At 33.7% G+C, this 14753-nt stretch overlaps 1 protein-coding gene across 1 annotated transcript; it reads left to right on the forward strand.

Moving 5' to 3' along the window:
• The first annotated feature begins 4354 nt into the window (after window positions 1-4354).
• LOC132734364 (hydroxymethylglutaryl-CoA synthase, cytoplasmic-like) lies at window positions 4355-13363 on the forward strand. The gene is made up of 5 exons (XM_060721099.1): window positions 4355-4826; window positions 7000-7125; window positions 7713-7877; window positions 12231-12387; window positions 13184-13363. The coding sequence occupies exons 1-5, from the start codon at window positions 4394-4396 to the stop codon at window positions 13356-13358; spliced, it is 1056 nt and encodes a 351-aa protein (XP_060577082.1). The 5' UTR covers window positions 4355-4393; the 3' UTR covers window positions 13359-13363.
• The last annotated feature ends 1390 nt before the right edge of the window (window positions 13364-14753 follow it).

The raw sequence follows: 14753 nt of genomic DNA on the forward strand, positions 1-14753 counted from the left end.
ATGGTCTTTATTACAATTTTTCATTATTTTTTATTTTCATTTAAATTCATAAAGTTTTCTTAGTTGTGTTTTTATAAGCCCATTTGGTTCTTTTATATAATGTTTTAAGTGAATTTTAGAATTTGTTAATCCCGGGATATTTGTATACAAGATTGCATATTTAGAAAATAGTGTCCCAATGAGTATAAATCTCTACGGTCATCATTTTACACTTAAGCAATTGTGAGGACTGTAACTTAAACTTTGTGTGGTATTTTATTTCCCATTGTAACTTAAACTTTGTGTGGTATTTTATTTCCCACTTAAAACAATCATGTAGTTTACAAAAGGAACCAGCAAACTAAGTGCTTTATACATGTATATACATTACTGTAATGTGGCTTTTTTTCTTGTCAGCCCAATAACTAAAGATTCCTTTGACCCACAGTCTTCATATTTGGCATGGAGGTTAGTTGTGATTAGTAGATGACCCCTATCGATTTTGAGGTCACTGGGTCAAAGGTCAAGGTCACAGGGGCCTTGACTTAAAAAAGCTAGTCCGCCCAATAACTTAAGATTCCTATGACCCACAGTCTTCATATTTGGCATGGAGGTTAGTCTTGATTAGTAGATGACCCCTATTGATTTTTAGGTCACCAGGCCAAAGGTCAAGGCCAAGGCCAAAGGGGCCTTGACTTCAAAAAGCTTGTTTACCCAATAACACAAGATTCCTTTGACCCACAGTCTTCATATTTGGCATGGAGGTAACAGACATGATTAGTAGATGACCCCTTTTGATTTTGAGGTCACCAGGTCAAAGGTCAAGGGCACAGGGGCCTTGACTTCAAAAAGCTTGTCCGCCCAATAACTTAAGGTTCCTATGACCCACAGTCTTCATATTTGGCATGGAGGTTAGTCATGATTAGTAAATGATCCGTATTTATTTAGAGGTCACTGGGTCAAAGGTCAATGTCACAGGGGCCTTGACTTCAAAAAGCTTGTCCGCCCAATAACTTAAGATTCCTATGACCTTGTCAAAATAAAGCTTTTCCCCTCAATTGCTTCAGAATGCCTGTCCAGAGTGTATTGATTTTGACATTTTCACATTTGAAGCATGAAGAATACATAACTTAGCAATGCACTGGCTAAGTAACCTCAGATTTGGCAGGGAGGTTGTCCTTGAGCTCTAAATGGCCACTGTTGATTCTGACAAAGTGGTATGCGGGGGTATTCACGCCATGATAGTGGCAGTTCTAGTTTTTGACTGTATTACCAGGCATATAGATTCAGAAATTTTACATATGTTTGAAATGATAAATACCTGCTGTCCTGCTCACTGTTTAAGATGGTCAGATAGAGGCCTTCGTCCAGGAAATAAAATTAAGTCTGCATGTTAAACAGTGGCCTCTGTGTTTTTTCTGCCTATTTAATGCCCATTTCTTCATTTTACCAAAAAATTTCAGACTTAATGATATGCTAATCTATCTTGAAAAAACAAAATCTGCATATTAAATGATGGCTTCTCGTACATGTTCTCATGCACATTTAAATATTAATGTTTCATCATTTTCCAGAACATTTGATGGTTTCAGACATGCGAGGGTGTTATAATAATTTTTATTGTCCCCAGCCTTTTCAAAGAAAAAAGGGGGATATAGAAATAGGCTCAGTCAGTCTTTCTGTCTGTCTGTCACACTTTTGTGTCCTGTCCATACCATGTCATTTATCAAAGGAATTTGAAATAACTTGGTGCAAATTTTTTTTATAATAAGACAACTAATCAGGTCAAGGTCACACTTGGTGATTGAGGTCAACATTGTCTTTTTAGGGTATATGTTGTGTCTGGTCCATAACTTTCTTATCCATGAATGAATTTTGAAAATACTTTGCACAAATGTTCACAATGATAAGACAATGTGTCAAGCTCAACAACCAATTTCTTACCTCCAAAGTCAAGGTCACAGTTTGAGATCAAAGATTTACATAGTCTGTTACAGGGTATATTTGGTGTCCGGTCCATAACTTCTTCAAAGATCAAGGGATTTTGAAATTATTTGTCACAAGTATTCACAATAATAAGATGATATGTCATGAGCAACAACCAGTTGCTACCTCCAATGTCTGGGTCACAGTTGGAGGTCAAAGAATAACATAGTCTGTTACAGGGTATATTTTGTTTCCAGTTCATAACTTTCTCATCCATCCAGGGATTTTGAAAATACTTGTCACAAATGATCAAAGTAAGGAGATGATGAGTCATTTGCAACACCCAGACACCAGTGCCTCAGAAGGTGTATAAAATAGAAAAGATAATTCATTCAAACTAATAATGTTTTTGAAGCAATGTTGACCTCCACAATTATTGAAAGTTTTCTCTTAAAACTTCACACAATATGTCATGTCTTCAAGATCATATTTATACCCCCACCACAAAATGGGGGCTATAATGGATTCGCTTTGTTGCGTCGGTCGGTCGGTCGGTCGGTCGGTCCGTCTCCATTTTCGTGTCCGCTCTATAACTCCTATACCATTTGAAGGATTTTCTTCAAACTTGGCTCAAATGTTCACCTCAGCAAGGGGATGTGCAGAACCCATGTTGCCCATGTGTCAGCTCAAGGTCAAGGTCACAATTGAAGGTCAAATATCAAACACAATCATATATTAGACAGTATGTCGTGTCCGCTCTGTAGGTCCTACAATAATTGAAAGATTTTCTTCAAACTTGGCTAAAATGTTCACCTCAACAAGGGGATGTGCAGAACTCATGTTGCCCATGTGTCATTTTAAGGTCAAGGTCACAATTGAAGGTCAAATATCAAACAATCAAATTTTACACAATATGTCGTGTCCGCTTTGTAAGTCCTACACTAATTGAAAGATTTTCTTCAAACTTGGCTCAAATGTTCATTTCAACAATGGGATGTGCAGAACCCATGTTGCCCATGTGTCAGCTCAAGGTCAAGGTCACAATTGAAGGTCAAATATCAAACAATCAAATATTACACAGTATGTTGTGTCCGCTCTGTAAGTCCTACACTTATTGAAAGATTTTTTTCAAACTTGGCTCAAATGTTCACCTAATCAAGGTTATGTGCAGAACCCATGTCACTCTTTTGCCGGCTTAAGGTCAAGGTCACATTTGAAGGTCAAAAATTGACTTAGAAAATGTCCTTTGATTTTAACATATATCTGAATATTTCTGAATCTAGGAAAGGTATTTGCTTGAAACTTAAAATATAAACGAAGTGTCACAATTAAGATATGCTGGCCAAGTTTCATAACTCTGTATTGCATTTTAACAAAGTTATGCCCCTTTTTAATCTTCAAATATACATACAATCACATATTAGACAATATGTTGTGTCCGCTCTATAAATCCTATACTAATGGAAGAATTTTCTTCAAACTTTTCTCAAATGTTCACTTAAACAAGGTTATGTGCAGAATCCATGTCACCTTTGTGCAGGCTTTAGGTCAAGGTCACACTTGAAGGTCAAAAATTGACTTAGAAAATGTTGTTAGATTAAAACATGTTCTTGAATATTTCGGAAACTAGCATAGGTTTTTGCTTGAAACTTAAAAGATATATGAGGTGTCACAATTACGATATGCAGGTCAAGTTTCATAACTCTGTATTGGATTTTGACAAAGTTATGCCCCTTTTTAAGTCTTTAAATTTACAAACAATCAATACTAGACAATATGTTGTGTCCGCTCTATAAATTCTATACTAATGGAAGGATTTTCTTCAAACTTTACTCAAATGTTCACTCCAATTGGGCGATGTGCAGAACCCATCCTACCCTTGTGCCAGCTGAAGGTCAAGGCCACACTTGAAGGTCAAAAATTGACTTATAAAAAGTTTAGTATATTGGGAAAATGAAAGGTTATTTGTAACTGTTTCAAACATGATTTGATAATAGATATTTTTACTATTACCTGTACAATTAGTCTTTTTTTCACCAGAGATAATTTTTTTTTATGTATTTGTGTCACTTAAGTTATTCCCTTAACCACCTTTCCAAGTTGTCTTCTGTCAAGGACATTGGTGGGGGTATGAATCACATTCAGCGATAGTTCTAGTTTTATATGGAAGTCACTGTCCTAGATCGATAACCCTTGACTATCAAGCACTGAGAGAAGATCAATTGTTTTGTTGTTTTAATGCTGACAGAGGTGTTGTAAATCTTTAAATACCAGATATATGTATGAGCACACTATATTGTCTATATTTGTGAATTTGTAAATTACATGTATTAGAATAGATAATAATGATATAACTTTCAGAATTATTTAGATTATCTTTGTCTTTCAAAGACTGCCACTCATTTTCTCTAAATTAAAGCTAATTATTTTAATACATGTATTTTTACAGATATACTTTGACCTGGCAATATCCAAGGATTAACAAATTATGTCAAGCCAGAGAGATGGGTGGCCAGAAAATGTTGGAATTGTTGCCATTGAGGTTTATTTCCCCGCCCAGTATGTGGATCAGAAAGAATTGGAAAAGTTTGATGGTGCTTCAACAGGAAAATATACCATTGGGCTTGGTCAGGAAAAAATGGGGTTCTGCTCTGACAATGAAGATGTAAATTCCTTATGTTTGACTGTTGTACAACGTTTAATGGAGAGAAATGGGATCTCATATTCAGATATAGGTAGACTGGAAGTAGGTACTGAGACTATATTAGATAAATCAAAGAGTGTTAAAACAGTACTAATGCAGTTGTTTGAAAGTTGTGGCAATACAAATATAGAAGGAATAGATACAACTAATGCATGTTATGGTGGTACGTCAGCTCTCTTTAATGCTGTGAACTGGATTGAGTCTAGCTACTGGGATGGTAAGTTTGTTTTTATTGGATTCAATTTAGGTTATTACTATTCCAGTTTTTAGAATAATACACCCAGATTTCCATTAGACCAAGACATAACATGTGATAAAATATACCTAATTGATGATTTATCTTGAAAATTATGAAACCTTGGCCTTACGTCTTCCCCCGAGTATATATTCAATTTGATATATTCAATTTGAAAAAAAGAAAAAAAGAAAGAAATAAAACCCCACAAATTTTAGTCTACTTGTGAGTTGAATTTTCTTGTGATTAATGGAAAAAAACACAACATTTCTTTGCTTTCTGAGGAGAATTTATAGAAAATTAACATCAAAGATGATATTCAATCTAATATAAGTACTGGTATATTAATTTTGAGACATGTTGAGACATGTTTTTATGCCACCGCAGCATCTGCGATGCGGTGGCATATAGCGATTCACCTGTGTGTGTGTGTGTTTGTGTGTGTGTTATATAGATTATATAGTGAACTTAAAAAATCTTCTTGTGAAAAACCACTAGTCCAATTTCAACCAAACTTGGCAGGATTGTTCCTTTGGTGAAGGGCTTCCAAAGTTGTTCAAAGAATTTCATTCCATGCAGAAATCTGGTTGCCATGGCAACCAAAAGGAATTATAAGAATTAATTAAAAAAATCTTCTTGTAAAGACCCAAAAGGCCTAGAGCTTAGATATTTTGCATAAGGCATTGTCTGGTAGACCTCTAACAAGATTGTTCAAATTAAAGCCCTGGGGTCAAAATTGGCCCCGCCCCGAGGGTCATTGATTTTCACAATGTACATATAGTAAAAACTTAAAATACCTTCTTGTAAAAACCCAAAAGGCCTAGAGCTTAGATATTTTGCATAAGGCATCTTCTGGTAGACCCTTACCAAGATTGTTCAAATTATAGCCCTTGGGTCAAAATCGGCCCGCCCCGGGGTCATTGATTTTCACTATATGTACATATTAAACTTAAAACACCTTCTTGTAAAGACCCAAAAGGCCTAGAGCTTATATATTTTTGCGTAAGGCATTGCCTGGTATACCTCTACCCAGATTGTTCAAATTATAGCCCTGGGGTCAAAATCAGCCCCGCCCCGGGGGTCATTGGTTTTCCTTTTATGTATATAGTAAAAACTTTTAGTAAAAACTTCAAAAACAATTCTTCTAGCAATTGACAAATGCTAGAGGTTAGATATTTTGCATGAAACATTGTGTAGTAAACCTCTAGCAAGATTGTTCAAATTATAGCCCTGGGGTCAAAATTGGCCCCGCCCCGAGGGTCATTGATTTCAATATATACATATAGTAAAAAATAAATAAATCTTATTGTCTTAAGGTACAAGGCTAAGAGCTTTAATATTTGTTAAATTATATCATCTGAAGGTACTCTACAAAAGTTATTCAAAGTTTGCCTCTTGTGTCAATATTAGCCCCGCCCCCTGGTGGCCATAGGTTTTCCGTATATGTATATAGTACAAACTTAAAAAATCATCTTCTCTAAATTTACAAAGGCTAGAGTTAAGATATTTTGCATGAAACATTGTGTAGTGAACCTCTGGCAAGATTGTTCCAATTATAGCGCTGGGGTCAATATTGGTTCCGCCCCGGGGGTCATTGATTTTCATTATGTACATAATAGTGAAAAAATAAAAAATATTTTTGTCTGAAGGTACAAGGCATAGAGCTTTGATGTATGATATATAATATTATTTATAGGTCCTCTACCAAAGTTGTTCAAAATTTTCCCCTGGTGTCAAAATTGGCCCTGTCTGGGGGCAGTGATTCTCATTATGTACACATAGTAAAAACAGAAAATAAAACAAATGTTTTCTGAATGGGAGAAAGCTATAGCTTAGATATTTGACTTGAAATGTTGTTTGGTGGACCTGTATCAAAATTGTTTTAAAATTAAACCCTTGGGTCAAAATTATGCCTTGCCCAAGGGGACAGTGACCTACTTTCTTGTCCTTTAATGTACAGCAATGACATTTTGACCATGTGCACAGTTTTAGTTGTAAAATTGAACTTTGATATCAGGTGACCTAGATTTTGATGATGTGACCTACTTTCTTGTCCTTTGGTGTACAGCTATGAAATTTGAACCATGCGGTGGCATAGCATTTTTCTCAAATGCAATCTTGTTTTGTTATCTTTGTCGGCTGTTTTTTATTTCAGGCCGGAAAGCACTGGTTGTGGCCGGGGATATAGCTGTGTATGCTTCAGGCAATGCTAGATGTACAGGTGGTGCAGGGGCTATAGCCATGCTTATAGGAGACGATGCTCCTTTAGTTTTTGAAAGAGGTAAACAAATGGTATTAATTTTTGCTATTAGATAAGTTTATTTATATGGGGTCCATCGCTTAGTGGTTAAGGTGTTTGTCACTTTATCCAGGAATCATTCATGGTTTCAAAATTCAAGCCCAACTAGGGTCTTAACCATTTCACTCATTTGACTCTCCATGAAGATTAGGCTCAAGGAGTGATTAAAATAAACTACTTATTTCCATCACAATCAAACATTCATTATATAATTTACCATCAGCAAAATCTGATGGCTATATATGAGGTCCTAACTTGTAGCAGAAGGCTGTACAAGGACTTTGACAGAAATTAATCCATAGAAAAATCTGTTTTAACACTTGTGTTAATTTATGAATGAATTATCATTTTATGATAAATATCAAAAATAAGGAATGGTAAATTTGCCAGTATTTGTTTGGTTATATTAGATTGATTTCCTGGCTTGTTTCAAACATCTGTAAAATGTGTTAAATATAGATAATAAAGGACATATAAATTCTGCCACTTTCTCGTGAAATGTTGATTTTATTTTGTTTATATATTTTGTGGACTGATACAGATAATCAATCTAACATATATGTTTACAGGTTGCCGTGCAACACATATGCAGCATGTGTACGACTTTTATAAGCCTAACATGGATTCAGAGTATCCAGTGGTAGATGGGAAGTTATCTATACAGTGCTATTTACATGCATTAGATAAATGTTATGATATTATCTCTCACAAATTAGAGTCAGCTGAAATTAAAAGTAAGCCATAAATTATAATTATTATATTTCACTATACAAATGACTTTGGTTTATATCATGTGGTATTACACCAGTCATTTGAAATTACGAGTACCCAAATACCTTTAACCACCAATCTCCCCAACCAGCTCATCAAGACTGGTATGAGATAAACTTTATAACCTGCTGGATAAATTAAATGGTAAAATTTAGGCTTAAAATTGTATAAACATCCTATACTGTATGCTTTATTGGGTGTGCATGTGGGGAATGGGGTGTACTAATGATAGATTTATCATGGTTTTTATCAATAATATGAAAACTTTTGTTTACAGCAAAGTGTACATGTGTATGAAGTATAAAATCTTCTTTGTCATAAAAGAACAATATGTACCACGTCCATTACAAAAAATATTAGTAATTTTCCTTGCAAACCTGACTTGTCAAGTTGTCATTATGATATTGTTTGTATATGTTTTCCTTAGCAACACTTCTTATTTCTGATAATGATGTGAATTCATGAATACAAAAAGAAAGAAATTTTGAATATGCAAATTTACAGCATTTTACAGTACACTGTGAATGGCAATAGATAAATGTCATTCTATACGATGTATGCTTGTAATGTAGGAAGTTATTTTAAAGTTGTCTTAAAGCTACAATACATACATGTTTTTGTACAGGATATAATAACAATGCATGTAAAATGATTACTGTAATGTATATATATGAATGTATATATGGACAAACAATACACTTGTTATAAATAACACATTTCATCATATTATCTGATGAAACTTATCGACTAATCAAGAACAATTGGCATGATTCATTTTGACAGAATATTGGTAATATAGTTGCTTGCTACAAAGTAGTGTAAGTTTAATATAGTTGCTTGCTACAAAGTAGTGTATGTTTAAACTTGAGAAAGCATGATTTGAAAATACTATATATTATAAACTAAATAAAAAATTTTATTAATAATTTGTGCATGGTTTAAGATTGTTAATTAATATCATATTTTCAAATTTGTAGAAATGACTTAAGTTTTATTGACTTAACTTCTGAGTTGATTTTTAGCTTCACTTTTCTATCTCACTATTCAGAACTGGAAAAAGTGGAGCACTCTGCTCCTGGAACAACTCTTATGCATCAGTCTTTGTTACCCCCTTCCCTATGAAATAACAGTGACTAGTGAAGGAACAGATGAACATAAAAACTTCTGTGGATTTAATGATTACCTTATCAGATAGTGGTCTAAATGTAATGAAAGTATTTGCCACTAGAGCTATGTAATCTTTCCGTCATATGACAACAGATAACAGATTATTAGGTATAAAGATTTTGGACAGGTTATATGACCCTATTTAAATAGTTGTTTGTTTATATAACTGGAGCATTTAGGCTATGGTTATATTGCAAATAACTGTTAATATAAGGCCATATAAACTGTTTGGAATCTTTATAACGAATTTATAATGCAGCAAACTTCCTTTTTTAGAGCCAAAAAAGAGATTTTCTGCAAAAAATGAAGACAGCAGGGCATAAACAACCTACATGTATATAAACATCACAGTAATCCAATGAAAAGCGATGTTTAAATGTGCGGTATTTTTAAGTATTTTGCAATAAGTTAAACATAGTGAATCAATTTAATACATGATAACTCAACTTATACTCATGTATGAGAAACGACAACACATCACTCATCTCAAAATAAGGATAACACAAAAAGATAACTAAAACTAAACTAAAAGAGAGTAGTTAATCTCACAGTACACAGCCATTATATTCAAATGATTTTGCATTTTAACCTGTAACTTTAGGTGAAATATAGCACCCATGTTCACTTGACCTGTTCATATATGTATGGATAGAATCTGAGGAAATGATTCAGCTTTGACATCTAAAAAATGTACTTGTGCTCAACAAAAATATTTAGAACAAAGAAATATTGTTGCAATATACAATTGTATTGTAAACTTGTATTTCATTAAGATAGGAATCAAATCAGAGCTGGTGCTTGTATATTTGAATAAACAATACTTAAACTTTAAAATGTAAATTGTTAAAATGTAGAATTACTTTAACTCCCTTTTGATATAATTCACCTAGAAAAATATGCCAACTATTAAGACAGAACTTTTCTAAAATAGAATCTTGACTTAAATTTTATTGCTAATGTAAGAATAAAATAATTATAGGATTTAGTTAATTTTTTTCTGAAATAAATTGTCTCCCTTGATCTTATAAAAGAAAATTAAATTACTTTTGGCTAAAAAATTCTTTGTATTTATTTTACTCCCTAGTGAGTTCAAAGGATTTCATTTGCAGAGTCCATGGTGCTAACAAAACTCAGCCTTTTATATGTGACATACTAACAGTTTGCTAACAATTTCGAAACTTTTCAGTTGCTACAAAATACTTACAAGAAGGCACTGGAAGGGTTGCTAAGAGTGCTAAAACTTTTAACAGATAATAAATACCAGTTAAAAAATCATACAATTCACCGTCAATTAATCTGACATACGAGGTTTATTCAAAAAGTTTTGTTACCAATGGTCTTCCGTAGCGAAATCGACGGTTTTGCTTCAATAAACCTATACATTTATGTACATAAATATTCACACTATATAAGCACGAAAAACACGTGCAAATCGATGCAATAATGACAAAATTATTCAGTTTTGAAGTAGTGTCACTCATATACACTGGCCATATTTTGGAAATAACAATGAAACGACATTACAAAGTTGAAGTACGCACTTATATTAAAAGTCGCACTGCTTTGCATATATCTCCAAAAGACATTTATAATGAGCTGAATGGTATTTATGGACATTCTGTGGTATCATTTATGACAGTTTGTAGGTGGGCGAAAAAATTTAAAGGTGGGCTTTCTGTGATTAAAGATGGTCATCGAAGTGGACGTCCGAAGTCGTCAGTGACTGATAAGCATGTGGCTGCTGTGAAAGCATTGGTGGAAGAAGATGGCCGTTATACAGTAAAGGATATGGCTAATAGTGTTGGCATTTCAGAAGGAAGTGTTCATGAAATTCTATCAAAAAAACTTGGACTTAAAAAGGTTTGTGCACGTTGGGTGCCCCATTTACTGACCAATGACCAGAAAAAAATGAGAGTCATGTGTTCTAAAAAACTCCTTAAAGAGTTCAAAACATTTAACAGCAGGATTATTTCTAACATGTTAACTGGAGATGAGACTTGGGTCTACATGTTTGAGCCACAAAGGAGGGGTGATAATAAACAATGGAGAGGAAAAAATCAAAAACGTCCAGTAGTGGCTAAACGGCAGAAAAGCTCAAAGAAAGTTCTGTACACCATTTTTTTCAATCATCTTGGTCCAGTTATTCAGATACCATCACAATCTGGAAAATCAATCACTGGAACATATTATAAGAACGTTGTGCTAAAAAGGATAAAAAAGTTTTATAAAAAGAAACGTCCAAGTACTGGATTAAGGGGAGTTAATTTACTACATGATAATGCCCCCGCGCATAAAAGCAAGGGGGTTGTTAACTTTCTCGCTGAAGAAAAGGTAAATGTGTTAAGCCACCCCCCTTATTCGCCGGATTTAAGTCCATGTGACTTTTTTTTATTTCCCCGGCTAAAAAAGATGTTGTCTGGACGTCGGTATACCACCAGAAGCGGACTTGGAAGTGCTGTATATCAGTGTTTGAGACTGATACCAAGGGCAGACTACTCTGATGCATTTAGACAGTGGAAATTTCGATTACAAAAGTGTATTTCTGTAGGTGGTGAATATTTTGAAGGGATGAAATAAACCATTTTCGTATATATTTTCTTTATCTTGTATTTAATACCCGATAACAGAACTTTTTGAAGAACCCTCGTATCTAATGAATAAATCATTAGAATACATAATAACAAGGTAATTGGTAAATATGATGCAAACTTTAATAAAAAATTATTATCTTTGTATGCAGAACTTAATGTCCTGGAGTACCCTCCCTTGATAAATCAAAATAATTATGATGCTGTAATTAAATGATGTCATCATATGGTGCATAACCAACATGGCTGACAATAAACACTTCCGGGTTTTAGGAAATGGTAGAATTACCGATATTAGCATAAGGGTAAGCTATAAAAAATAATGTACATTGACATACAATCAGTAAAATTTAACATTTTTATATTGTATCAACTGTATTTGAGCAGGAAATAAGTATACATAGGCTAATTAAAGCGTAAATAAGCTCAGTTAAAAATGCAGCACATCACATTATATCAATATCATTACTTTGTATGTTGTTTCATTGCAATATTTTATCATATTCTTTCATGAATTTTTTTTTCCCAGATTTTCTATATTTAACTTTCTTATACTTTCAGCCGGATCAAGTCTGTTAGATTGTGCAGATGCCTTTGTCTTTCATTCACCATTTTGTAAACTTGTCCAAAAGTCTGTAGCTAGAATTATGTTCAATGATTTTCTTCAAGACCCTCATCCAGAACAAAGACAAATCTTTACTGGTTTAGATGCATTTAGGTTAGTTAATATACGTGTATTTTTATAGCTGAGGGTGTTAGAACGTCCTGGCTGATATAATTGATTCATATTAAAAAGGATGATCACAGTGTCTATTCTTGGATTTGAAAAACAAGGGGAATTTTAATAAAATAGTGAGAATTTATTACATTTGTTGATTTTTTTCCTTCTTTTTCTATGTAAAATTCCCCCCCTGCCTCTGAAAAAATAGGGGAAAATTCTCAAAAATATGAGTGAATCCCCCCCACCCCCCCTCCTAGAATAGACACTGTGTATATCTGCATTGGAGATGAATATATATTATGGTGATATGATGAAATAAAGTTTCATGTAATAAATGTTTAATTGATGTTGAACTATTTATGTGTGTCCTGACAATTTGCTTGAATGACATTATTAAAATGTATAGACTACCGGTCCATTGTGAGAGAATTTGGTAATTACTCGGTAGTTTTCCAGGAAAGCTGATTCGGTTGATCACCCTCCAGGATAGATCCAAAAATGCTTTAAAATCTATATAAAAACCAGAAACACAAATAAACAGATTTCAGTATCAATACATGTAATAATGTGAAGACAACAGTTGAACACACAAACTAGCCAGTATAAGTTTATAAATCAAATATTTTGTTCTACTTATACCTTTCCATACATGTTTTAATACATACATCGTAACATGTAATAGATAAAGATATATTCATTATTGAATTTCATCTTTTTAAGGTATATAACATAAACTGTAACAAATGTTTGATTTACATGATTATGACCTGTCTAAATTAAAAATACTTTTCAGAGAACTTAACTTAGAAGACACATATTTCAACAAACAGGTAGAAACTGCCTTTATGACTGTTAGTAGAACAGAATTTATCAAGAAGACAGAACCATCACTATTACTTGCCAAGCAGATAGGAAATATGTATACTCCTTCAGTATATGGAGGTCTTGTTTCTTTCTTAATCAGGTAATTAGGGGTTGTTTTCTTATGAGAAATATTTTCATTTGCATGAATAAGACCATCCTTATGGTTAACATGATATAAATCTAGACTGTTTATATATTTCAGACTTAATATTTCAGAGTTTTTAGCTTTTTAATATTGACCAGAACTACTAACTCAAAATTACTCAACCTTCAGATATCTCATAGCTCAAATCTACTGAACTTGACCATTACTACAAGCTCAAAACTACTGACCTTTCAGATATCTTATTGATCATTAATACAAGTTTAAATCACTGAACTTTAAGTTTTTTTAGCTTGACTATTCGCAGAATAATTGAGCTAATGCAGTCACCCATTTGTCGGCGTCTGCGTCGACGTCCCTGTGGTTAAGTTTTTATATGTAAGCTGGTATCTCCATAACTACTGAAGGGAATGGATTGAAACTTCACACACTTGTTCTCTGTGATTATCTAAGATGATTGGCACAAGTCCCATAACTCTGATTGCTTTTTTACATAATCATGCCCCTTTTTATACGCCCGTTTGAAAAACGGGACGTATTATGGGAAAGCCCCTGGCGGGCGGGCGGTCGGGGGGAGGGTGGGGGGGCGGCGTCCAATTTTGTCCGGAGCATATCTCCTACATGTATGGAGGGATTTTAATGAAACTTCATAGAAATGTTCACCACTATGAGGAGCAGTGTCGCGCACATGAACCAGGTCTCTAGGTCAAAGGTCAAGGTCACACTTAGAGGTCATTGAAAAATGCTTGTCCGGAGCAAAATTCCACATGTATAGAGGGATTTCAATATTACTTGGCACAAATGTTCACCATTGTGAGGCGGAGTGTCTTATGCAAGATTCAGGTCCTTGCTGCCAAGGTCAAGGTCACACATAGAGGTCAAAGTTCAGATACAAATATGAAGATGTGTATATGGACCATTTAGTCATGATTTATTGAGGGATTGTAACACAAATTGTCATTACCAAGACTATGGCTGTGATACATATAATTTAGGTCAATATATACAAGGTCAAGGTCACTAAAGATGATGAAATATCCAGATTTTGTAAATAGAATTTAATCAAAGGGCGACAACAAAGTTATTACTTTGTTCATAAATGACTTACACAATTACTCCCCTTGATCTACTTTCACTTTCAATTCTAAAAATAGAATTTAATCAAAGGGCATAAAATAATCCTCTTTCTTGGACTTGAGTATGTTCTAAAGAATGTAACATTTATTTACACATGTTTCATTCATTGGTCAAGATTCTTAACTGTGATAACTATGGTGGTTCTGTAGACTTGGTATATTTGTTCATTTAAAGAATCATACAGTAATTACCATTATAAATGTAAATACTTTCTCATAAAGAATTTAATTAATAATTTAATTTTCAAGTTAGAATATCA

The sequence above is a fragment of the Ruditapes philippinarum genome, unplaced genomic scaffold, assembly GCF_026571515.1.
Source record: "Ruditapes philippinarum isolate M1 unplaced genomic scaffold, ASM2657151v2 ctg17133_1_1_1_1, whole genome shotgun sequence".
Classification (NCBI taxonomy): Eukaryota; Metazoa; Mollusca; class Bivalvia; order Venerida; family Veneridae; genus Ruditapes; species Ruditapes philippinarum.

Excerpts from the sequence above, each read along its gene's own strand:
- LOC132734364 (XM_060721099.1), top strand. The coding sequence starts at position 4,394 with ATGTCAAGCCAGAGAGATGGGTGGCCAGAAAATGTTGGAATTGTTGCC. Across the intron at positions 4,827-6,999 it reads TGAGTCTAGCTACTGGGATG|GCCGGAAAGCACTGGTTGTG; the intron begins GTAAGTTTGTTT and ends TTTTTATTTCAG. Across the intron at positions 7,126-7,712 it reads TCCTTTAGTTTTTGAAAGAG|GTTGCCGTGCAACACATATG; the intron begins GTAAACAAATGG and ends ATATGTTTACAG.